We start from the raw sequence: 23,631 nt of genomic DNA on the forward strand, positions 1-23,631 counted from the left end.
ACCACAACCCTTTGAGTACGACCATGCACATTATTCACCACCCTTATCCACTGAGTGGTGCACCCAGGAAATCCACGTCTCTCCAGTTCAGAGACAAGGATGTTGTGCAGGACACTGTTAAAAGCTTTGTACAAGTCCAAGTATGTTGTCAGTTGCTCTTCCCTCATCTTATTTTAAATGAAATTTCCTGTATTTCAGTTTCTGCCCATTAGCTTTTGTTCTTTCACTGGATACCTCTAAGAAGTCCTGCTCCCCCTTCTTCACATGCTCCCATCACCTCTTCAAAGACACTGATGAGATCCCCCTGAGCCTTCTCTTCTCCAGACTGAATAAGCCCAGCTCTGTCAGAGTGGATTGCTTTTCTTTGGTTGAGAGGTAATTTTGAAATGAGCATACTAAAAAGAAGATTACTTTGTTAAAGGAATATATATGTGTTGTGGTTTAACCCTGGCTGGCAACCAAGTACCACACAGCCACTTGTTCATTCTCCTTCACCCAGAAGGGTGGGGAAGAGAATCGGAAAGGAATGTAAAACTCAAGGGTTGAGATAAGAACAATTTAATGGGTAAAGCAAAAGCTGCACATGCGAGCAAAGCAAAGCAAGGAATTCATTCACCACTTCCCATGGGCAGGCAGGTGTTTGGCCATCCCCAGGGAAGCCAGGCTCCATCACGTGTAACGGTTACTCAGGAAGACAAATGCCATAATGGCAAATGTCCCTCCCTTCCTTCTTCTTATTCCAGTTTATATACTCAGCATGACGTCATATGGTATGGAACACCATCCCGTCCCAGTGTCCCGTGCCCCTTCAGCCCTCTCCCTGGCAGGGCCTGAGAAACTGAAAAGTCCTTGACTTAGTATAAATGTTACCTTACCCAGCAACAACTAAAACCATCAGTGTGTTATCAGCATTGTTCTCACCCAAATCCAGAACACAGCACAGCACTAGCTACTAAGAAAAAAATTAACTCTTTCCCAGCTGAAACCAAGATAATTAGTTCAGTGAATGCTGAATTACTCATTAAGGTTACATACAACATATTAACCGACTGATTAATTTTTTGTGACTGTACTGGTGTAGCTACAATGTGGAATAGATTTTAAGTTTCACATACCCTAAAATAAAGGCATCATATTCCCAAATTTCATCTTATGCCATGAATCACGAAGTATTTTTTAAAAAGGTATCTTTCTTTTTCACAACAGTTTGGTAGCTCACTATCCAGTGTGGTACCTCCAACCACATTACTCATTAGTTTCCCCCTTCTCTAAACTCAGACCTCCAGCTGGGGACCCTATCCAGTGCAGAAGCGCACCTTGCTTGCATGGTGTCCTGCACGTGGCTGCACCAAGCTTGCATGTGATACTGTGGCTCTAGCACTCCCTTTCCCACTATCTCTGCATTTAGCCCCCAAACACCTCATAAGTACGGGATACTCCATTTACCTACCTCCCGCCTCTCATCCAAGCACCTTGCTGCAGCATTTTTTTCCTGAGGTGGTTTTGAATATTACTTCCCAAGGCCTATGGTGCAAGTGATGCACAAGATGATGTCTCTCCTGGGGGACATCCATGGCAAAACTCTGCACAGGGTTAGGGAAGCCCAGTACTCCTAGGTGTGGATAGGTTAAGTCATCCCTGAGCAACACATGAATTTTTCCCCAGGCTTCCCCGCTGCAGCACAGTTTTGCTGCCATACACCTGGAGGTCTGCTTTTCCAGCCTCAGTCATGTTATCTATTGTTATTCCACGTGAAAAGCCTTTTTTGTCCTTCTTGTTCACATCCTAGACTGCTGCTTTTTTACAACTCCTTCTTCAGGTTTTCACAAATCTTCTTCGAGTGCCAGCCTGAAGAGAATGAAGTTATTAGGCCTCTGCCTAAGTTTATTAGGCCTCTGCCTATGAAATATTTAATAAAGCTGTTAAGTGATATCTGGGTGAAGATCACTCCCCGTGATTTCCCTCTTGGCACAGATCCCCCTTCCCACCATGTACATTATTCTGAAAATATAAAGACAGCAAAGCTTGCCAAATATTGCTGAGGAAAATCTGGACTAAATGATGACTGCAAACCTCAAAGGAAGAGAAGAACCAGACGGATGACCCAGAAAAGAGATTAATTTTTCTTCATTCTGCAGTTTTGGATTATTAACCTCGGCTGTTTGCTCTGCTTGCTTAGTGTCAGATTTCATGTCAGAAATTCCAGTCCTATGTGTAAGGGAGTAACAACTTAAAAAAAAAACCAACAAAACCCCAACCTGTTGAGACACATTGCAGTGTGCCCTGCCAGCTGATAACATCAGAGAAAATTTTATGCCTGCAAGGCTGTTCCTGGCACGGATGATGTATGTGACTGAAGGCATGTCTGCATATTTGAACTAAGTACAGAAAGTGGGTTATACACAAATGGTTCAAGTGTGCTCTTTAAAACATTTTCTGAACTCAGACTTGGTGCTTTTGACCACAGGACACCAACAGTGAGGTGTGAAATGCAGAGCCTTGTCTAATTTAGGTCCCTGTACTGGTTATAATTCTCTGAGATTTTGCTCCTGATGCTTTGTCTACCTGCTACACGTTTCTTCCATAAAGAAGTATGATGTATTTCCTTACACACACTATGCAAAGATTACGAGGGTTGGAGCTGCTCCAGCCGCGAAAGGGGCAGGAAGGCTTTCGGGGTACCTCGGAGCAGCCCCCTCCAGCCGACATTCAGGCCGCCCAGAGGTGGCACAGCGGGCGAATGACTGACCAAACAGCTGTAGGCGACACCTGGGCAGCTCCCCCGTGGAAACAACAGCCGAGAGGAGAGCCGGGCCTGCTCCCGGGGCAAGCGGCCGAGGGGCGCCCGAGACCCTCCCTCCTCAGAGGTCTGCAAAATGTGAGCAACCAAACCCCGAGCGGCCTGGCCCGGCCGCCCCGCACGGCGCATGGCGGACGTGCCCGCCGCTGTGCGAGGTGGCGCCCCGCGGACCCCCCGCCTTGCGCGCTGCCGCGGGAACCCGCCGGGCAGGGCTGGGCGGCGGCTCCCGCAGCGGCCCCTGTGCCTGGGGAAGGCGCCCAGCCCCGTCCCGCGTCCCGGGCCGGTGCTCCTGGCGCTGGGGGCGGGCCGCGGGAGCAGCTGCGCCGTGAGGGGGAGGGAAGAGGCCGTCTCCGGGCAGCGGGCAGGGAGCGCCGGGCCGCCAGCGGGCCGCGGCGGTGACGCTCTCCCGCCGCTCCTCAGGGCCGGCGGTGCGTGCCCGGTCGGGCCGTGGCTCCGGCCCCGCCGCCGCAGCGGCATGGCGGGTGGGCGGGGGGGCCGGCGTCCCCGCCGCCTTGCTGCTGCCGGCGCTGCTGCTGGCCGCCAGCCGGCCGGCCCTCACAGGTAGGGCTGCCCGCGGGGCGCCGCCATGGCGGGGGGCGCCGCTGACCGGCGGGCCGGGCACCGGAAGGCACCTGCGCCGGGCGGGGGGAGGGGTGGCCAGGAACTGGCGGGCCGGCAGCCCCCGGCGCGGTGCGGGGAGGCGCCCCGGGGCCGGACCGGGCGGGGCCTCCCGCCGCCGGCTGTTCGCCGGTGGCGCCGCGAACGGGAGCGGCCCGCCCGGGGGGTGCGCCGCTGCCCCGGCCCGGCGGAGGGAGGCCCGGCGGGCAGCACCGTGCGCCCGGTCCTGGGGCGGCGGCCCCGGCGGGTGAGGCCCAGCAGCGGCCGCAGCCCCCGGCCGTGTGGCGGGAGCCGCGGAGCCGGACGGGGGCGGGCTGCGCGGGGGCTGAGCCTCGCCGCTCTCGGCTGGGGCCGCTGGAAGCGGCCCGGCAAGGGGCTGGGACAGCAGGCGTCCCGGTGGCGGCGTGGGTGTCCCCTCCCTGCGAAGTGATGGCCGAGCCTGCCAGTTGCGTTTGAGCCTGTGTGGATGCCCGTTTCCCCGCCTGCCGTGGAGATGCTGGGGCTTGACGTAGCTACACTTTATAATAAACAAACAAAACCCAAGCAACGTGGGTGAAAAAGCCTTTTTTTTTTTTTTTTACAGTCGTAACTGTGGTATGTCACAAGGAAAGCGCTAAGGCACGTGCAAGAATATTCCCTGATTCCTTCCCTTGCTTTGGCGTGGGTGTGAGCTAGCCACCCTGATGTTAGGTGTCAGCCAGCAACTGCAGATAGGTTTTTTGGCATCCAAATTTAGCAGTCTTATATCTGGCTATCCAGACATACCAGGGCCCTGCAGCTCTCACTGAGGGTGATGCACGCTAAGGTGTAGGTCTTGGGTGGTCACCAAAACCATTAGGACAGCCAAAGCTTCAGCTGGAAATGTCTTTTGCTTCTTGTGATGTATCTTCAGGTAAATTATAATTACAGCATCAAATACTGGTAATCAAGTTTATTATTTAAACACCTTTTTAAAATAACAGACCAGCAGAAATTCTTTTTCTTACTCTTTGCAATCCCATGTGACATGAACCAGTTGCTGTAACTCCCTTTCATTAGAGATGTCAAGTGTCTTGTCAGTTTCTATGATTGTATGGTGGCTGTTTTCACTAGATGAGAAGACTAGTTAGAAATTAACTCCTAATATTTCATTGTAACTTTAAAAAATAATTTTCAGTTCTTCAGAGGTTAATGAAGGCTGAATTGGTAGTTTTTCTTGCAGAATTAATTTTAGATATTACAAGTGAGGTCTGCTTCTCTTGTCTTTTTGTGAGATAATTTCAATGTGTGGTGCTCTAAGCGATGTTCTCACTGGTTTTGAGAACAAAAAAGCCTGTGTACAGGTGGATTTTTTAATTGCTTATAGAGATGTGTCAGGACTGTCAATGATGACAGGGAGATCTGATTGTCACTGGAATTTTTCTGGTAATAGTAGCGTTGTCTTAAATGTTATGACAAAGGGTTTTGTTGTTGATTTTGAAATTGTGAAGCTGACATACTACCTTATGCCTCGCCATTGCAGTAGCATCCTTCATCCCCAGCATGGCATGCAGTGCAAGGCAAAGCCAGAGCCAGAGGGTACATTTGCAAACTGCAAGGTAGGGGTATCTGCAGTGCAACCTGCTCTTGCATGTTCTAACCTAGGCGCGTCCGTGCAGAATGCTCAGGCTGAGCTGGTGTCTACCAGGTGAGCTTGTTAATTCAATCAGCTCTCCCGTCTTACTCCAGCTCCTGCTATAACTATGGCTGTACCCAGAGACAGAGAGGCCGTGCTCCCAGAAAGTCTTAAGAGTGAAATAGCAAATCAGTTGAAGGCTGGAAGGGGACACCCGCCTTCCCCCCCCCCCCCCCCCCCCCCCAGCTTCTTATAGGCAATGAATTGAAATTAGTTGTTAAGTGGTTTTCCTGAGTGTGATTCTATGGTAGAACCAGAACTTCAGGTCAGCTCTGTTCACTTGACATTCACTGTGTTAACTACAAGACGATCTTTTATCTGGAAATCACAAAATCATAGACAGTTTTGGGTGGAAGGGACCTTTAAACATCATCTTGACTGGTATGTGAAGTGTTTGTAGATGCAACACAAGGATGTTCCTTACTGTGTACATTTTAGGTGAGTGTAAGAGGCATACAAACTCATAGTGTTTGATTTATCCACAAAATCTCACTGTAGGTCCTACACTGAGAAAGTGTGAATCAGCCCTGAGAATTCACTTTTGAATAATGGTTACATTACCCTTAAGGGGCTAGTGAGTCTGGCAGCTCCCTTTTCGATTTCCATCTTTCCCTATGCCCCTTATGTGCTGTTAACATCATCTGCTACTGGCTTTAGGTAGAGAACGAAGATGAAAGTAGTTTTTTCATCATGAAGTGGGTTATTTTGGTTCTTTATTTTCTGTCTGTCATTTTGCTACATTATTCCCACCTTTTGTCCTTGTAGCAAAGCTTCATTAATCAAAGTCCTGTTTTGTGAGGTATCGGCACTGTGTTTTGGAGAGTGTAAGCTCTGTAAGCAAACCGTATTACCTAAGGTAGTTTGTGGTAACCGGTAGTGCTTTTCAGCCTCACCAATTGAATCTGATCATATCTGTGATGCAGTAAGTACTGAGTTAAAAAAGGAACATTCAAAATATGATTCCATCTAGCTGTAAGAGAAAATTAAGAAGCTGTGAGTGCATTTTTGTTTATGAGGATATATTTTCTGTAGGTTTTTTTCCCCCAGGTGACAATATTAATTGCTGCTGAGTCAGACTGAAAGGACGTTCACTTTTTCCTCCCCCTACAACAGTGAGAGGCATTGAGATCCACTGTGTGAGGGTAGTCTTCATTTCATCATGCTCATGAAGTCCTAGACTTAATGGACTTTGAAGTACTAACTAGTTTTAACGGACAGTCACCCAGACTGTAAGATTTTCTGACAGGAGGTGAGGTTTCAATGAGAAACTTGGGAAAAATGAGCTAGCAATGTGATTCTTCACTGCTGTTCAGAAACAAAAAAGCAAATATGAAATTACTTTTAGGAAAGTAATTGCTGTGAAATTTTATTTTCTGACTGCTAGTTTGAGCTTTGAATTGCCAGAACTGATCATCTTGATTTCTAGAATATGCAGTTCCAGATGACTCCATGAAACCCATGGCAATTTATTTTACTATTTGCATTATATTTTAAAAGACAGTGATTTTTATCACTGATGTGATGAAGTATACACAGATCTTTCCAAAGTTCCAACAAAATGTTCCCATGTAAGGTATTTTGCCTGAAAGAATTATTTTTCCGTTAGGACAGCTTCATATGATGAATTCTTTTTATCCTATCTTCATAGCATCTTTTTCATACCACTTGGATAAGGCTTTTTTTTAGAAGCTTTAGTATAAATTATTCCCTCTTAAAGTAACTGTATTCAAGTGCTAGAACCCAGTATCTATTTCTCCAAAATATTTCTATTTACTCTAAATTTAGGATTCTGCTATAATTACAATGATTTGAAACATTACTGGCAGATTCAAGGTGAAAGAAGGAAATAAACTGGATAGGGAAATAAATGTGCAAATCACAAACTGTTGGAACAAACGCTTGCAGCATGTGAATCACTTCAGCTCATTTGTTCTGATAAATGGTTCCAGCAAAGTTCCTCAGTACAGAACTGAAACATGCTAAAACTACAAACTCTTGTAGGAGTAGTCAGTATTTGTGTAACTAGGGAATTCACTTTGCGGAGGACTGACAGCTCTTTTGGTGGTGCAGTGATTGAAGTCTTGGATCTGGGTGCAAAGCTCTGTTAGCTGGAAGGAGCTAGAGAAATGGTCTGTTTCTGTGGGACAGCTCTAAGCATGTTTGTAGTGCAGAATGTGAGTCCATGCGGTAATTTGTAAATGTATTCTTTTTTTCTGGCAGAGTACTGATAAAAGCTTGTTACATTTGGTACCTGGAATTTGGTACTCTCTCACTAAGGTTCTCTCTCTTTTTAGTCTGTCTCCAGTTGTGCTGTACAATCAGAGTAAACAAGGCTTATCAAAGTTATTAATATCACAACAGCTTATTTATATTTGGTATTAACAGGCTCTGAACACTTGTTTCCATCACTCAAATTATATACCAAGGGAGACCCTTCCTATTATATTTATGTTGGAGGTTGTGTACTTGTTTTTCCTGTGGTTAAGGGGAACAGGACCTGCATCTTCATCCATTGGAACCTGCTTATTTTATCTTTGTTACAACAGGTGCTATTTAGGATTCAGGGTATCTTTCATTGTTTGCCTAGCATTTGTGCATGAGGACTCTTAATGAGGCTTCAAGCTGTACTTTCATATAGCCTGAAGGTATTTTTACTATATGGAAACCTGCCTTCACCTCTAGATTGCACAAGCCTTCCACTTCTCACTGGAGCACCCTAAAAGTGGTGGTAGCATAAAAGAAATGTATCAGTATGAAAAACTGCTGTGCTGTTTTGAGAAGGGAGGGACAAAGGTTGAGAGGAGAGACAAAGTTATACCACAGTTTCTCTACAGCCTTGAAATGAGCTCTCAGAGAATGTGCCTATAGTCTAATATTAGTGTGAAAAAGCTCTGCTCTACAAAAGGAGATGTCACACCTTTTTCACTAACCACAAGGAGAGGCGGACTGCACTTCTAGCCAGGGCTTCTACTTGAACATCTAAAATAGCAGAGTCAAAAAAATACCTGAATTTGTCAACAGACAGAAAACCACTGTTGTCTGGCAGATTAATATTTATCTGAGCTACCTGTGCCAGTTGATTTCTGTTCCTGTTATACTTTTGCGAAAGAGCTGCAGGGGACAAAATCTTTAGGGTGCATATCTCAGCTGAACTATGGGAAGCTTATTAATTCAGATACCTAAAACAGATGTTGCTTCTAGATACACTAGAGGTGATGCAGCCAGGACCTCACCAGTCACACCTGATGGTTTATGCACTTGTTGCACTTTGAGTATGCTGTTAAGATGGATGAATTAACCTTTAATTTGACTTCGCATTTTTCACATAGAAAGATAAGTACCTTTATTTTCTTGAAGGGACATTGTATGAATGGAGTACCTTGGGAGGGGTGTGCTTCAACCTTTAGCCGATCAGGCCCTTCTCTGTGTTTGGGGCTCTTAGATGCCAATACACCGTAGGACAGCAGTAGATGGTGAGATAACAGGTTCAAAACCGGTGAATGTGATCCCCGCCCCCCCTTCTTTTTAATTCATTTTTATACAGCCAGCCTGTAGACCTCACTGGTACGGATTATTAGTGAAGCCACTACATGACTACAGTCATCGTCTTTCCATTGAACAGCAAAAAAGCAAAAAAAACTCTCCTGGCATGGCAGTTCTGGAGTTTGAAGAGGATCCTGACGTGCATACATGGGCTATGTTAGACGTAATCCTTTACTTTTGTGATTTTACCTTTAATGACTAAGTAGTGTAATAGATTGCATGACTCCCCTGCCTCTACCCTCCCTGTCCTGTAAAACAAGTCATATATTACTGTTTTCGCAGCAAATTAGCACACTACATGGGAACAGTTTGTCTGAGCAGCAGTAAATTTGTGGCCTAATTATGACATTTATTGTAGTATTGAAACCAGAAGGCCAATATATTATGTATTAATAGTAAAAAAATGCTTTTGTCTACATCAGAAGGATTCAGGATGTCCAAATACACTTTTAAGTGTTATCTGCGTTGTTTTTCCTTACGCTGTAGGCTTCTGGCCAAAGCATTATCATTAAAGGGCCCAGACACCGGTACATTCTGAACATTTTGAAGATGAAACCATTGTCCAAATACTCTCTTACATGGGAACTATGTAATTTTTCTTTTTTGTTTGAAGATCAGATTAATATTTCCATTTTTTCATATAAAAGGGTGGATATTAGGGGCAGGGAAGTGACCTGCTAAAATCTCTCTCTTTTTTTCACCTGGCTTGAATGTAAAAACCTGTATGGATTACGTAAGTATGAAAATCTTTCTGGGTTACTGATTCAGGTACAGTAGGGAAAGCCTTTCCATATTACTTCCTTTGGAAAAAAAGGTGTAGAAAGGATCCAAATAAGGGAAGGATTGATATATGGGGACCTTTGGCTGTTTCCTGTCCACAGTGGAGACCAAAAGAAGTTTAACAGACTTGAAGTCTGCATTGAATTGCTTCCAGTTAAGAAATGAGTGTGGAATTGTGATCCTGGGGTCACTGTTCTTATATATGATCCCTGTGCATTGCTGAGAAGATTCATAATCGAGTCTGAAGTGCGAAATACTGACAGAAAAAATGTGAAAAAGGAAAAAAAAATAATTATTTCAGTTAGCTGTTTAGTGTTTTTCGTTTTGGATGAATGTGCGTAGCTCATGATAACTATGGTGAGTCTGAGTTTGGTTTCTTGTAGGTAGATTTCTGGGGTTGTTAGTTTTGGCAACAGAGAAGAGACAAGGTTTTTATCGCTTTGCACTTTGGTGAGTACAGAAGTCAGTAGAAAAATTATTTTGAGTGTGTTGGTTGAATTTGATGAGCTTTTTAATGCTAGCGAATGAAAGCTGAACAAAAGGATAAAATGGAAGCCTGATGCCACCACTAGATGACAAGTGAAGAACTTTTTGCTCTGTGATTATGAAGGCTTTTGCTGTGCCTGGCCTGGTTTATTGTAGTTACTTCTAAGAGGGATGTTGTGGACAGATCTGATTAGCAATCTTCAGTAAAATTACTTGAAACAAATCTTTCAGAACTTACACTTCCCATAGAAATGCTGTCTGTTATGATGGAAATAATGGAAGGGATTTATAACCCAGTGTGGTATTTCTAGTCAGAGTTGAGGGTTGGCTCTAAGGGCTAAGAGAGATGAGGATCACAAATTAACCAGTAACTCAGGTTGAATGGATCTTTAAATCAGCATCCCAAGTGCTTATGCCTCTATTTCTTTGAGCCTTTGTGTGTATGTATCCATGTCCATGAAAGGATGTTATAGCTGACTCTTCTCAGCTGCTTCTACCCATCTTTTCCCTTTGAGACACAGAGCTGTTATGGAATAGGTTATCTGCCCAGGCACTCCAAAGGAACCGTTCCCTGTATGATAGGCTGAATTCACCTGTTCCAGTAGCAAGGGAGCTTCAAGACGGGTACTGTTGGTTGAGCTCCACATATGTTCCATAATGGTGTAATTAACATCAGATGGTCCATGGTAAAATGTCCCCTTTTCAAAAGCTGTGGCACCAGATTCATTTTGAAGGTCACTTCATAACGCAGTTTCAGTCAGAAATAATTCTCAAAGAGTCTGTTCTAGAGGAACTTGATTCCTATACTATAATAACATGCTGCTTGGTTTGCTGGGTACTGAAGCAGAAATCACACCAAAGCACTGTAGGTGGTCTTGGCACAAGATCTTATTTAGTGCTGGGTCAGTGCCTAGGCTGATGTTGATCTTCCTGCTGCACCTTCAGTGATGGATTCTGACTCTGAAGTGTTGTGTGGAAGGCAGAAGCTTTAAGTTAAGTTTCTTTTTTCTTTTTTCAGGAAATTCATGTATAGTATAAACACCAAACTGTTTCACAGTGGCACACTGCAAAATATTGACTCTGCAACTGTGTTTCTAGTTATTCTAAGTTGCTTTTAACAATCCATGGATAAATTTATCTTTCTGCTCAGTTGCTTCCCCAAAAATCCAGTGTTTTTTCCCCACATATTTGAGTCTAATGAAAATATGGTATCTTTAAAAGTGGTTTTCAAGTTTCATCAGCAGTCCTTAGCTTTGATTCAGAAATTCATCAATGGAATTTGGGGGCTGTGTTACAGTGATCATAATGTAACTTTCAGGACATATTAACATATGTGAAAGCTTTGGATTAACTTGTTGATTTCTGAGGAACTTCACCAATAAAGTTATAATGAAGTCTCTTACTTGTCAGTTCCGTAGGGGTGCTAGGATGTAACGTAGCAAAATGAATGTAACTGTTTCTTGAAGTCTCAGTAGGGTGAGGAGAAGGGTCTGTCTTCTTGAGGTGAAACCTTCTTGTACCTATAACATATTGAAGTTCTGATGTTACTACAGTGACTGAAGGAAATGAAATAATCTTTTGATGAAGGCAGGTTGTTTCAGACAGTTAGGTTATGCTTCCTGTGACCTTCAGGAAGAAATCATCTCTGTGCCTCATTTGCTGAGATGGAGGTCAGGAGACTCCTCTCCCTTACCTGTGTTATTGGGTCCAAAGCTCTATAGGGTAGGGACAATCTCCTGTAGTCCATCTGTATGGTAGATAGAACAGTAACAGTCCTATCCACTGCCGTAATATGAATTTACTGTAACATAAAAATTAAAAACATTTAACCTGTGTTCTGGCCTATTAGTAAAAATCCATCCTCACTGAGACTGGGGGTTTGTCTCTAGTTCTGTTATTCCAATACTTGCTTTAAAAGGCAGGACTTTATTAACCCCACAGTAATAACACTTCTATATACAACAAGCGGCATTGGTTCTCTTACTGTATAGATTTTAATGGAAGAACTGTAAGGTATTTTAGAGCTACTTGATGAAACTTATTTTATGCTAGAAGTAAATTGGTGGGGAAGAACTCCTTTTTGTTCAACTTGGAACTAGTTTTTCTATGTGCAGTGGTGACCCTTCCTTTGCAAGAAATATGTGTACTTCAGTAATCTAAAAGTCTTCCCTATGTTTCTCTGGGTACTTTATATAACACACTATTAGATAGCTTTTGGCTGTGGGGTTTGCTGAAATCTTATTCCTGGGAAAGAATTTTTATGTATACTACATCAAATTTTTAGATACTATTAATGATTGTTTCATGAAACAGCTAGTTAATGAGACCTTTGATTTGGTACTCTGTAATGTGCAGAATCCAGTTTAAGAGTCTGAGTTAAAACCACACTTTGTAAGAGTCATCAGAGTATGTTAGATTCAGCAGAGGGACAGCTGATGGAGACACTGGAACAATTAAACCTCGGAAGTCCTCTGCAGTTATGCTTAATTTTAAAAACTGTGTTGAAATAAGAAAGTTGTCTCAGAATGAAGCTAAAATCTGCAAAATAAACACTTAACTGGTGGCATCCTTAAAGAATTGTGTCCAGAAAAACTGAAAGATCAGAAACCCTGGCAGATGTAATGTGGAAATAGACAGGGCTGAAAAAAAAAAAACCAGGTCAAAGATCAGCTAGCTGAAGGAATCAAAGCTTTTACTAAATCCTTCTTAAATACATCAAGAACAAAAACCCTGCAGAGGGTCTGTGCAGCCAGTTGATTAAGTTATCAGTATAAAAGCAGCACTCAGAAAGGGCATGACTGCTGCAGAGAAGCTAAATGAAATGGTGTTCACTGCTAATTGGGAAGATTCCCAAACTGAAATTCCTTTTTTCTGGGGGGAATGAGAGGGGTTGACCTAAAAAAACCTCAGGGATGAAATTGCTTACTTGCTAAGGGTAATAACTAATCTCATGCTGTAAAATTCCTGGGTGCATGGAATCCTGGAGGGCAGCAAATTTTATGCCGGTGTAAAACAAGAATGAGCAGGGGACTGTAAACCTGACATCCATACCATTCAAATTTATAGATTTATTTAAAGATAAGTTCTGCTGTACAAACCTCTTGGTGTTTTCTTGATGTGGGTGGGTAAGGTGGCTATGATTTAGATTCCCAAAAAGGCTTTTGGTAAAATTTGTCATCAAAGGCTTTTGAGCAGCCATTGGATAGGAGTGCAGGTCTTTGTATATTAAATAATGGATTAAAAGATAGGAGAAGGGGGTAAATGATTTTTTTTTTTTTTCTGGTAGGAGTTTTTGAAGATTTGGTCTTGGGATCTGGGCTGTTCAGTGTAGTAATAATGGGGATATTAAAGGCAGTGAGTAGTCAAATGAGAAAGTTTGCTAGTCTTACTGTTCTTCAAGGCAGAGGGGAGAAGGGAGTGAAGGAGGTGTGTACCAAACTGAGTGACTGGCCAACAGGGCAGCAGGGTTAGTTGGAGGTTGCATACAGGAAATAAGAGGGCACTTCAGCCGGGAAAAGAGATGGATGAATATAGGAAAAAAATCACAGATGGCAGGAGACCTGTGGGTCTTCTCATTAGAGATGACAGAGGATGTCTGTGATGGAGATGTAAAAGCATGTTGTACATGAAGATGTTTCTTTCCAAAGAGAAACTAGAGGAGTACTTCAGAGGTAAATCCTTTGGCAGCTGCAAAATACACCAACTATGACAAGCTCAGGAAAACACCTGAAACAAATAATTGGAAGAATTTTTGAAGGGAAGTATTAAATATGATTGTATTGTTCTTCTGATTCTCTGTCATCACTGTTGGAGGTAGGATACTGGGCTATATTCACGGCTTGTCCATACGAGCATGGCCATTGTGCTTTTATCCAGTTGCTTGGACTGGTGAATTTGGTATCTGAGATCTGTTTTCATTCATACATAAATAAGTATATGGAGAGTTAATGTAAGGGTTTTTTATTTATTTGGCTGTAGATAAGAAAAAGAGATTTTTTTTGTGTGACTAAATCTCCTGTTTATTTTCCTTTCTTTCAGTATCATTTTATGGTGATAGCTTTGTGGAGTTGAGCATGACAGAAGCATCCTCTCAGACATCCTTACAGTTGCGGTTTCGAACAAGCAAGGCACATGGACTGCTTTTTCTTGCAGCTGGGAAGAAGGATTATTGTTTAATGGAGCTACGTGCAGGAAATGTACAGGTGTGGTTTATAACTATAGCTAAAAACATATGTGTAGCCTGTATTGTTTAGTATTTTTCTTTAAGCTGTTATCTATAACAATTCTCAAAGTTTGTTTTAAAAAAATTGAAAAATCACATAATTGATAATTTCAAAATATTGTATTTATTTCTTACTCTCATAGTTATTAAAAGTGGCCTTTAAGAGCCTTTGAGATCTCTAGATCATAGAATCATAGAGTGGTTTGGGTTGGAAGGGACCTTAAAGATCATCTAGTTCCAACCCCCTGCCATGGGCAGGGACACCTTCCACCAGACCAGGTTGCTCCAAGCCCCATCCAGCCTGGCCTTGGACACTGCCAGGGAGGGGGCATCCACAGCTGCTCTGGGCACACCTGTGCCAGTACCTCACCACCTCCACAGTAAACAATTTCTTCCTTATATCTAATGTAAATCTGCCCTCTTTCAATTTAAAGCCATTCCCCCTTGTCCTGTCACTCCATGCCCTTGTACAAAGTCCCTCTCCAGCTTTCTTGTAAGGCCCCCTCTGGGCACTGGACGGCCGCTATAAGGTCTCCCTGGAGCCTTCTCTTCTCCAGGCTGAACACCCCCAGCTGTCTCAGCCTGTCTTTATAGGAGAGGTGCCCAGCCCTCTGATCATTTTTGTGGCCTTCCTCTGGACTTGCTTCAACTGGTCCATGTCCTTATTACTGTCTGAAGGACCCCAGAGCTGAACATGGTACTCCAGGCAGGGTCTCAAGAGGGCAGCATAGAGGGGACAATCAGCTCCCTTGACCTGCTGGCCACACTTCTTTTGATGCAGACCAGGACATGGCTGGCTTTCTGGGCTGTGAGCACATGTTGCTGGGTCATGTTGAGGTTTTTGTCCACCAGCACCTCCAAGCCCTTCTCCTCAGGACAGCTCTCAATCCATTCTCCACCCAGCCTGTGATTTTTCTTGGGGTTGCCCTGTCTCAGGTGCAGGACCTTGCACTTGGCCTTCTTGAACTTCATGAGGTTCGCATGGGCCTACCTCTCCAGCCTGTCAAGGTCCCTGTGGATGGCATCCCTTCCCTCCAGCGTGTCGACGGCACCACACAGCTTGGTGTTGTCAGCAAACTTGCTGAGGGTGCACTCAGTCCCACTGGCCATGTTGCTGACAAAGGTGTTAAGCAGTGCTGGTCCCAGCACTGATCCCTGAGCAATGCCACTCCTCATTGATCTCCCCTTGGACATCAAACCGTTGACCACAACCCTTTGAGTACGACCATGCACGTTATTCACCACCCTTATCCACTGAGTGGTGCACCCAGGAAATCCACGTCTCTCGAGTTCAGAGACAAGGATGTTGTGCAGGACACTGTTAAAAGCTTTGTACAAGTCCAAGTATGTTGTCAGTTGCTCTTCCCTCATCCACCAGTGCTGTAATCCCATCATAGAAGGCCATTGATTTTGTCAGGCTTGACTTGCCCTTAGTGAAGCCATGCTGGATGTCACCAGTGACCTCCTTATTTTCCATGTGCCTTAGCATAGTTTTCAGGAGGATCTAAGGATTCTGAGATGAGACTGACCAGCCTGTAGTTTCCTGCGTCTTCCTCATTTCCACTGAAATCAAGATCGTTATGTTAAGATCAAATTGTATCATTGTGTTCAATGCATGATGTTCAGGAAAGGCAGAATTTCTGATTTGATGATGTTAGTTAGCATCATAGAAGATGTTTGGATCCAAATAATAGTTTTTCTGCAGGGTAAGTTCTTGAAAGATCATTGTCACTTGGGTTCTCAGGAGTCCTAGTTGAACTGCTGAGGAGCCCATTCGCCCTTTTGTAATTATTCAAGTCATACTTGTGATGCCAAGTAAGCCTACACAAAATTTTAGTGGGATTTTATTTTTTCAATTATAATTTGTAAATTGTGTGCTTAATATGAAAAGTAATGTATTAACTATATTTTAATATATGATTGTGAAAAATACCACTTTGGATTTTGATAGGTAAAATTCTCCTCTCTTGCAGTTGAGAATTAACTTTGGCATGGGGGAACGAGTACTGCATTCTCAGCAAAGATCTCAGCTGAATGATTTAGCTTGGCACCTGGTTGAACTACATCATGAACATGATAATGTCACATTAGTAACTGATAAACATGATAGAACGAGTGCAAAAATGCCTGGAATTCTCTATGAATTAAATATAGATTATGGATTCTACATAGGTGGTACTAGTAAACTTGAAGTTCCCTACCTTGTTGGAGCACTACCTGGTTTCCGAGGGTGTATTGATGACATGTTGTTCAATCAGCTGGACATTCTGATGCCTCTGAGACCTTCTCCTGGCTTTAAAAATCTCCATGAAGTTTCAGTGGGATGCAGTGATGAATTCTTCGCAGATGAAGATGAACCCATTAGTTTCTTCAGTTCCAGATCCTATGTTTCTTTCCCATCATGGAATGTTGACGATGAAGGAATCTTGGAGTTTACATTGCAAACCTCAGCTGCACGTGGCTTGCTGCTTTACCATCCTGGGCAAGCGGGAGATTTCATTGCAATGGAAATTGAAGACGGATTAATTAAAGCCTGTGTTGGAAAACATAAAAGTAGAACCCAGCTTTCCTCTCGTAGGTCAGTCAATGATAGTCATTGGCACTACATCAAACTGAAATTTACTGCAGAGTATTTGCAGCTGACATTGGATGAAGAAACTGTGAAAAAATCATTGCCTCCCCACAGTAAGCTGCCGCTTCTGAAGGGGTCTCTCTTTGTTGGTGGTGTAGATGACAGCACACGATTAGAGTTGAGTAAGTTAGAGCTAATCTCAGTGTCTGGAAAGTATGCCAGAGGAGGATCCTTCAAAGGTTGCTTAAGAGACCTGAAAACCAATTCAGAAAAGAAATCACTGAAGAATGTTCTGGTAACAAAGGACATTTCAGCTGGATGTGAAACAGAAAGTACCTTTAATAAAAATCTTTCTTCAGACATGGCTGTAAAGAACCCTACTGTGAAAGCAGCCCCAACATTTGCCATTTCCCCTGAAAGCTCTGTCTCTCTGGGCAAGGAAGACAAAAGTCCCCTTTTAGTTCTAAGTAACTTGATTGTGCTAGAGGGTGGACAAGCTTCACTTGAATCTAAACATATAAAAGTCAACTTAGACTTTCAGAAATTAGGGATTCATCAATCACAAATTCTATTTGAAATAAAGGAACGACCCTCTCATGGAGACTTAAAGCTAGACGTTGAACCAGCGCAGGAGGTAAATACGTTTACTATGAATGATGTGTGGCAAGGGAAGATTCTTTATGTCCATGATGGCTCTGAGGACACTTACGATTATTTTAATTTCTCCATTTCTACCACTAGTGAGAAGATTGTGCCTCCATATTTGCAAGGAAATGAGCATCATGTATTCAGCATTACTGTCACTCCAGTAAATGATGCGCCTGAGATCACACTTCCCGAGGGAAACTTGCTGCTTCTCTTAGAGAACTCAAAAAAACGTTTGACTAGTGATCTGATAAAAGTTCTAGATAGGGATACAGATCCTATGGATCTTAGTCTTTCAGTGCTTGGAAATCTGAATGCAGATGCAGGATTTTTAGAAAATTCAAAGCATCCTGGAAAACCTATTACTACTTTTTCTAACGAGAATTTAAGAGAAGGCAATGTTTTCTTTGTCCACACAGGTGTCAAGAACTCAAGGATTGTTCTGAGGGCGAGTGATGGGGAGAAGGTGAGCAACACTGTTGTGTTACGTGTCATGGCAGTTCCTTTGGATTACAGAGTTGTCAACAACTCAGGGGTAAAGCTACTCCAGGGTGTTACAGCTCTGATCACACCTAGGCATCTCGCAGTTGAAACAAATGCCAACCTCCAGGAGCTGGAGATACGGTATGACATCACAGAGCCACCACAGTTTGGGGAAGTCCAAAGACAGCATTCCAGCGGGGAATGGAAACAAGTCAACTCTTTTTCTCAACGCTCTGTTCAGCGCAGCCGTGTGAGATACTGTAGCACTTTTAAAGAAATTCAGATGGAAAACGTAACTGATCAATTTAAATTCAAAGTCAACATAGGGAACAGAATCAGTGAAGAGCACACGTTCCCAATCAAAGTGAAATGGTTAAGGTACAGTTTATTGAAACATGCTCCTCTGGAAGTTGAAAAATCAAAAAAAAACCACCTTGAATTCAGATAATCTTTTTGCTGTGATTGTGGATCTAGAAATACCTGAAGATGAGCTTAATTTTAAATTGCAGTCCCTACCAAAGAATGGACAGATACTGCTTAATGACCAGCCTTTGAAAAAAGATTCAGTCTTTAGCCAGAAAGATATTACTAATGAAAAAGTAGCATATGAATTGATCAGCAAATACCATGAAGACAACTGTGATTCATTTAGATTCCTCATTTCTACAAAGTACCTGGAATCAAATTTATATGACTTTGACATCTATATCAAATCAGATTTCAGAAACATTATTTTGACCAACAGTGGCCTGACTGTTGCTGAAGGTGAAGGAGAGTTAATAACAAGCACAAAATTGTTTGTGCAAACACCAGATAATAGAACTTTCCAATATAAAGTTACACAGTTTCCTAAGCATGGGAAATTAAAGCTCAGTAAATTTTTAGGCTCATTTGAAAGTAATGACAATGTCACCACTTTCACTAGCAAAGATATAACTGATAACCGCCTTATGTATGTGCATGATGACTCTGAGACAGCATTTGATGAATTTCTTTTAAGAGCTTCCAGTGAAGAGTCAGGACAGTGGGCAAACTTTGATCCAGAAGTAGAACCTTTGTCAGTAGAAATTAAATTCAACATTTCTGTCCACCTGAAGAATGATGAGAAACCAGTACGTGTAATTGATAAGATATTTAATGTAGTAAGAAATGGGCAGCGATTATTAACTTTGGCAGATCTTTGCTATCATGATCCTGATTCTGATTTTGATGATGGACAGTTGCTATATACTAGACGTGGCATCTCCAATGGGGACTTGGTGTTAACAAATGATACTTTGCACAGACTCTACCAATTCAAACAAGTGGACCTGGAGCAGAAGCAAGTCCTGTTCATACACCGTGGTGCAGATTTTGGGCGTTTTGTGCTCTTTGTGACAGATGGCAAGCACTATACCTCTTCGCTTCTGGAAGTTAGCGCCACTGATCCTTATGTTAGGCTGGCAAATAATACAGGCTTGCTGGTTCAGAAAGGGAAAGAGGAAACTGTTACAACAGCTAACCTAAGTGCTGTTACAAATGAAGACCTAAGAAATGATCATGAGCTTACATATGAGATTGTCTCTTTCCCCAAATATGGAAGAATATATGTAAATAATCTATTGGTGGATTCTTTTACTCAGCTTGATCTGATAAAGGGGTATGTGACTTACAGGCATGATGGCAGCAACAACCGTATTGACACATTTAACTTTACAATCCATGCTAGAGATGTCCATCTGGATGCTGGAGTGCATGTTCGCATATATCTGGAAAGTCACCAGTTGCCACCAAGGATTGTGAACAAAAACAATCTTTTGGTTGAAGAAGGAAAACCAGTGAAAATCAGTAAAGGAAAACTGCAAGTAAGTTAACTGTGTGTTAATAGTGTGCATAGACCAATAGTGTGCATTTCTCCAGTCTCGTAGCAAGTTTTCTTCACCACTTTCTCAGCTGTTGCAGTGTATTTAGTGTCTGACTTCTTTATCTCCTTTTGGTTTGCAGTAACATGACTGCATTCTGGATGCGTAATTTTGGAGACTGACACTAGCAAGGTTCCATTTCTAAGAAGGAAAACTGGTTATATTAAAGGAAAAAGCTGCCCATAGTCTTTGACTCTGTTACATATTGGTGCTTGAAAAAGTTAAGATTTGGGCACGCTGCACTTGTATATTTATTTTAGTTGTGACAATTGTTGGTACTTCGTGTATTGTTCTTACTTGAGCTGGTGGGAAATGCCAAGGAAAAAAGGGTTTTGTTTCATTCAGTTTGGAACTAGCCCAGTTAACACTGTCTGGGGATTGCATGCAAAAGTTTAAAAACATAGACTCACAAACCTGTGGTCGTTTCTATTTGGGTAATGCTTCCCCCTCCATGGTTTGTGTGTAGCCTTGCAGTAACTGCCGCGAGAGGGCTCTGGCAGCACACCGCTGTGCTGGCCAAATCCTCCTTGCAGGCAGGGGTCTGCAGTTCTTAGCCAGTAGTTAACTCTGCGGTTTGTTCCTATTCAAAATTTAAAAAACATAATTGGGGTTACAAAACACTGCCATGCCATGTTTATTTAACACGTCTACTTAAAGAAGCCTGTATTAGGAACTACGTAACCCAGATAAGAATGCCAATTAATTAGGTAGACAAGCTCAGGGTTAAAAGTGAAAAATTCAGAAGAGAGTTATAGAATTTCTCCCATGTCTGTTTAAATAATTTTGGGGTATGTTTTTAAATTTAAGGTTGTTCACGAAAACAGTTCTTCATCTGAGATTGTGTTCACAGTAAGACAGCTTCCAGCACATGGATACATTCGGAAGTTTTCCTCAGAAGAAAATTATCTCAGTGCTGACCAAAGGCCGGTTTTGACCTTCACACAGCAAGATGTTGATGAGGGAAAAGTTCAGTATGTGCAGACAGTTTCTGACCAACTAGATGACCGTTTTTCTCTGGATGTGACCAATAGTGTCCAAACAGTGAGTGGAATTGAGATCTCTGTAGACATCATCCCCAGAATGATTCCACTAGAAGTACAGAACTTCACGGTAATTGAAGGGGGCTCAAAAGCCCTGGTGGAAGACTACCTTAAAATTTCTAGTAGACACTTTGCAGGACTCAGCTGTGAATTTATTTTAATTGAGCAGCCAAAACATGGTTATATTGAAAACTCTCATGTTCCTGGAATAAAGTTAACCACATTTACCAGAAAACAGGTAATGCATTTAGATCTGCTTTGCTGTAGTCGTGATTAATTCTTTGTATTGCTAAAAGCTATGAGGTGATTTGGTAGGAAGTGGTGAGATGCATGAGTCTGAGCTTTATTCTGGCCTTGTACTGAAGACCTTTGTGCAGTTGCTACCTTGTCATTTAGGGTGGGGAGGGAGGGTGCCTTGTTGTGGTGAACCACATCACTTCCTTGTGTACAAGTTCACACAGACTAGTGTGCTATAATCACAGTAGACTGATGGGGTCACTCACACTTAGGCAGAGTTGTTGGTGTTCTGGAAACCTAAAACAGACAAACTGTGAGTACATTTCGAAAAGACCAGAGGAAATAGTGTGTAGATTGAACAAGGAGGAAAATGGAAAAAAAATATTTTTCTTCAGTCATGTCTTTGCTCACAGAGAAGCAGTATATGCATGATAAACTAATTTTCAGTCTTTTAGCTCTAAGAAACAAAACTGTAAGTCACCATCTACTAAAACTGTATTCAGTTTATAGATTCCAGGAAACATTGTGCTTCAGGGTGAAGGGGGAATGCTGAGAATGGCAAATTAAGATATTCTGGCTAGAGGAATGGGCAGATGAGCTGTAAATTTTGCTGTTGTGAACAGAACAACAAATATAGAGGTACAGATCAGATATGAGCATGAATAAAGTCTTAGAAGTCATAAAAAGTTGAGGCAATAAATACAGAGAGGCATGACAAGACTTGAATATTTTTCTTCTTTCATTGTGGCATTTTCTTTTAGCCTCTTTAATTTTTCCGGTTGTTACATTTTTCAGGTGGGGCAAGAATTAATTTACTATGTTCATGATGACAGCGAGGAACTGATGGACAATTTTACTGTGATGGTAAATAACACGGAATTGTGGAAACAAAGCTTGCCCCGAACTGTATTTGTAACAGTTACTGCCGTAAATGATGAAGCTCCTGTTATAAAAGTTAACAGAATTCTTCAGGTATGTTTGTCAATCATGTGATGTTGAAATTATTTCTAACCTGATACCAGTTAATGTACCTTCATTAACAGAGCATTAGGTTTGATTCTGGTGGGGCAGTCAATGTAACAAATGGTGGTCCTGGGGTTTAAGTAAATTAGTGTTAATGAAGGGAAGGGGTAGGGTAATGTATATTTAGGGAGATTCTAGTCATCATGAAGAACACTTTCTGCTGTTGTGATGTAAAGTTCATCTAGAAGGCTGACTGAGCTTTATTTTAATCTTAAAGATACGTGAAGTCTCTTGGACTGACAGGTCTTGTGGGGTGGGATGGCTTGCACCTGGATCATTGTGTGTTAGTGTTGTTTGCTAGGGCATCTTGAGGGCTCTTAACGAATGGTGTAGCTTAGAAAAGTACCAGGAGTAGTGATAATGAGAGTGCAAACATCTCACTGTTGTCTTTGGACAGGCTTCAGACCCTGTGCTTCTTGCCTTGTAAGTGTACCAAAAGGTCAGACCTGTGGAGGGGCATTCTGCTGCGTGCTTCTCTCTGGATCCCCAGTGGGATGGAGCAAGAGGAGTGAGCAGCATTTTCACTGTCACTTCATTAGGGAATTCACTATGCGTTGGGTATTTCTGATACAAACCAGGAATGTTCCCTTCTTTAGAAGTTTCTGATAAGAGTAATACGATGCAGTCTGTGAAAACTTAGAGTGTTAGAGGTCATCCAAGTATTAGTACAGACACTGAAACTATTACCGTGTGATACTAGGAGCTAAAAAAAGAACATGCTAATTGTGTCTTAACTCCCCCTCTGCCACCAAATTTCTGAAGAAAATTTTAAAATCATCAATGGATGCTACCTTTTGCTCTTAACAGCCGTAGCTGGCTTCTTAATCTTTTGATTTTTGAAAAAAAGTCACTACTATCACTTCAGTTTCAGTGCTTTTTCAGATTTGTTTGTTTATTTATTTGCTTATTTATTTATAGGCTTGTTATTTGTTTGTGTTATAATCATAGTAACCAGAACCAATTTATTGTGGACACTGTACCCATGTAAACCAAAAAGCCCTTGTGTGTAAAGGCTTCCAGTATGAGATCTGATGAGTAAAAATAAATTAGGTGACTGAAAAGCAGAATGAAATGGATATGGGTCAGCTGATGAACCTGTGATCACTGTAAACCAGCTGAGAGGCATCAAGACAGAGAAGATATTTAGGAAGGGGTTTGAAAGAAGCTAAGCAGGGTATTTTGATGCTACACCATCCCTCGTGCCGTATGGTCCAGTTTACAAATTGGTGGCACCCAAAACATGCATGTAATTTTACATAGTTGTATGTTGCAGAGGAAGAATAGATTGCTGTAAAGATAATCATAACCTTTTGTTGTGTATTTAGCCTCCTCACATGAGAAAGGACATTAATTTTAAAACAGTGATAGTAGTAGTATCGCGTGGCTTCGCAGTGACAGCAGATAGTCTGTGACAGTCTGCAGATGCCTGCAACAAAAGACACCCTGGCTTGTGCAGAGACTGCTGGCAGAAGCACGTACTTCACAAGCATTTCAAATTCACAAGAGTAAAACCTTCCCTGGTTAAAGTAATTACAGTGGTATTCTACAGACATCAGCACAGCACACTGTAATGTTTGTCCAGTCACAGACAAGAGGGGCGTATGTCCAGTTGGATTTTTCTGTGTCT

At 42.4% G+C, this 23,631-nt stretch overlaps 1 protein-coding gene across 1 annotated transcript in view; it reads left to right on the plus strand.

Annotated features, from left to right (window-relative positions):
- The first annotated feature begins 3,164 nt into the window (after positions 1–3,164).
- Positions 3,165–23,631, plus strand: part of LOC121081436 (chondroitin sulfate proteoglycan 4-like) — a 43,831-nt gene continuing 23,364 nt past the window's right edge. Inside the window, 6 exon segments of the mRNA XM_040580463.1 lie at positions 3,165–3,361; positions 13,920–14,083; positions 16,077–18,236; positions 18,238–19,647; positions 20,512–20,982; positions 21,777–21,953. Of these exon segments, the coding sequence (XP_040436397.1) occupies positions 13,955–14,083; positions 16,077–18,236; positions 18,238–19,647; positions 20,512–20,982; positions 21,777–21,953 (4,347 nt within the window). The 5' untranslated portion in view covers positions 3,165–3,361; positions 13,920–13,954.

This window comes from Falco naumanni, chromosome Z, assembly GCF_017639655.2.
Source record: "Falco naumanni isolate bFalNau1 chromosome Z, bFalNau1.pat, whole genome shotgun sequence".
NCBI classification, from domain to species: domain Eukaryota; kingdom Metazoa; phylum Chordata; class Aves; order Falconiformes; family Falconidae; genus Falco; species Falco naumanni.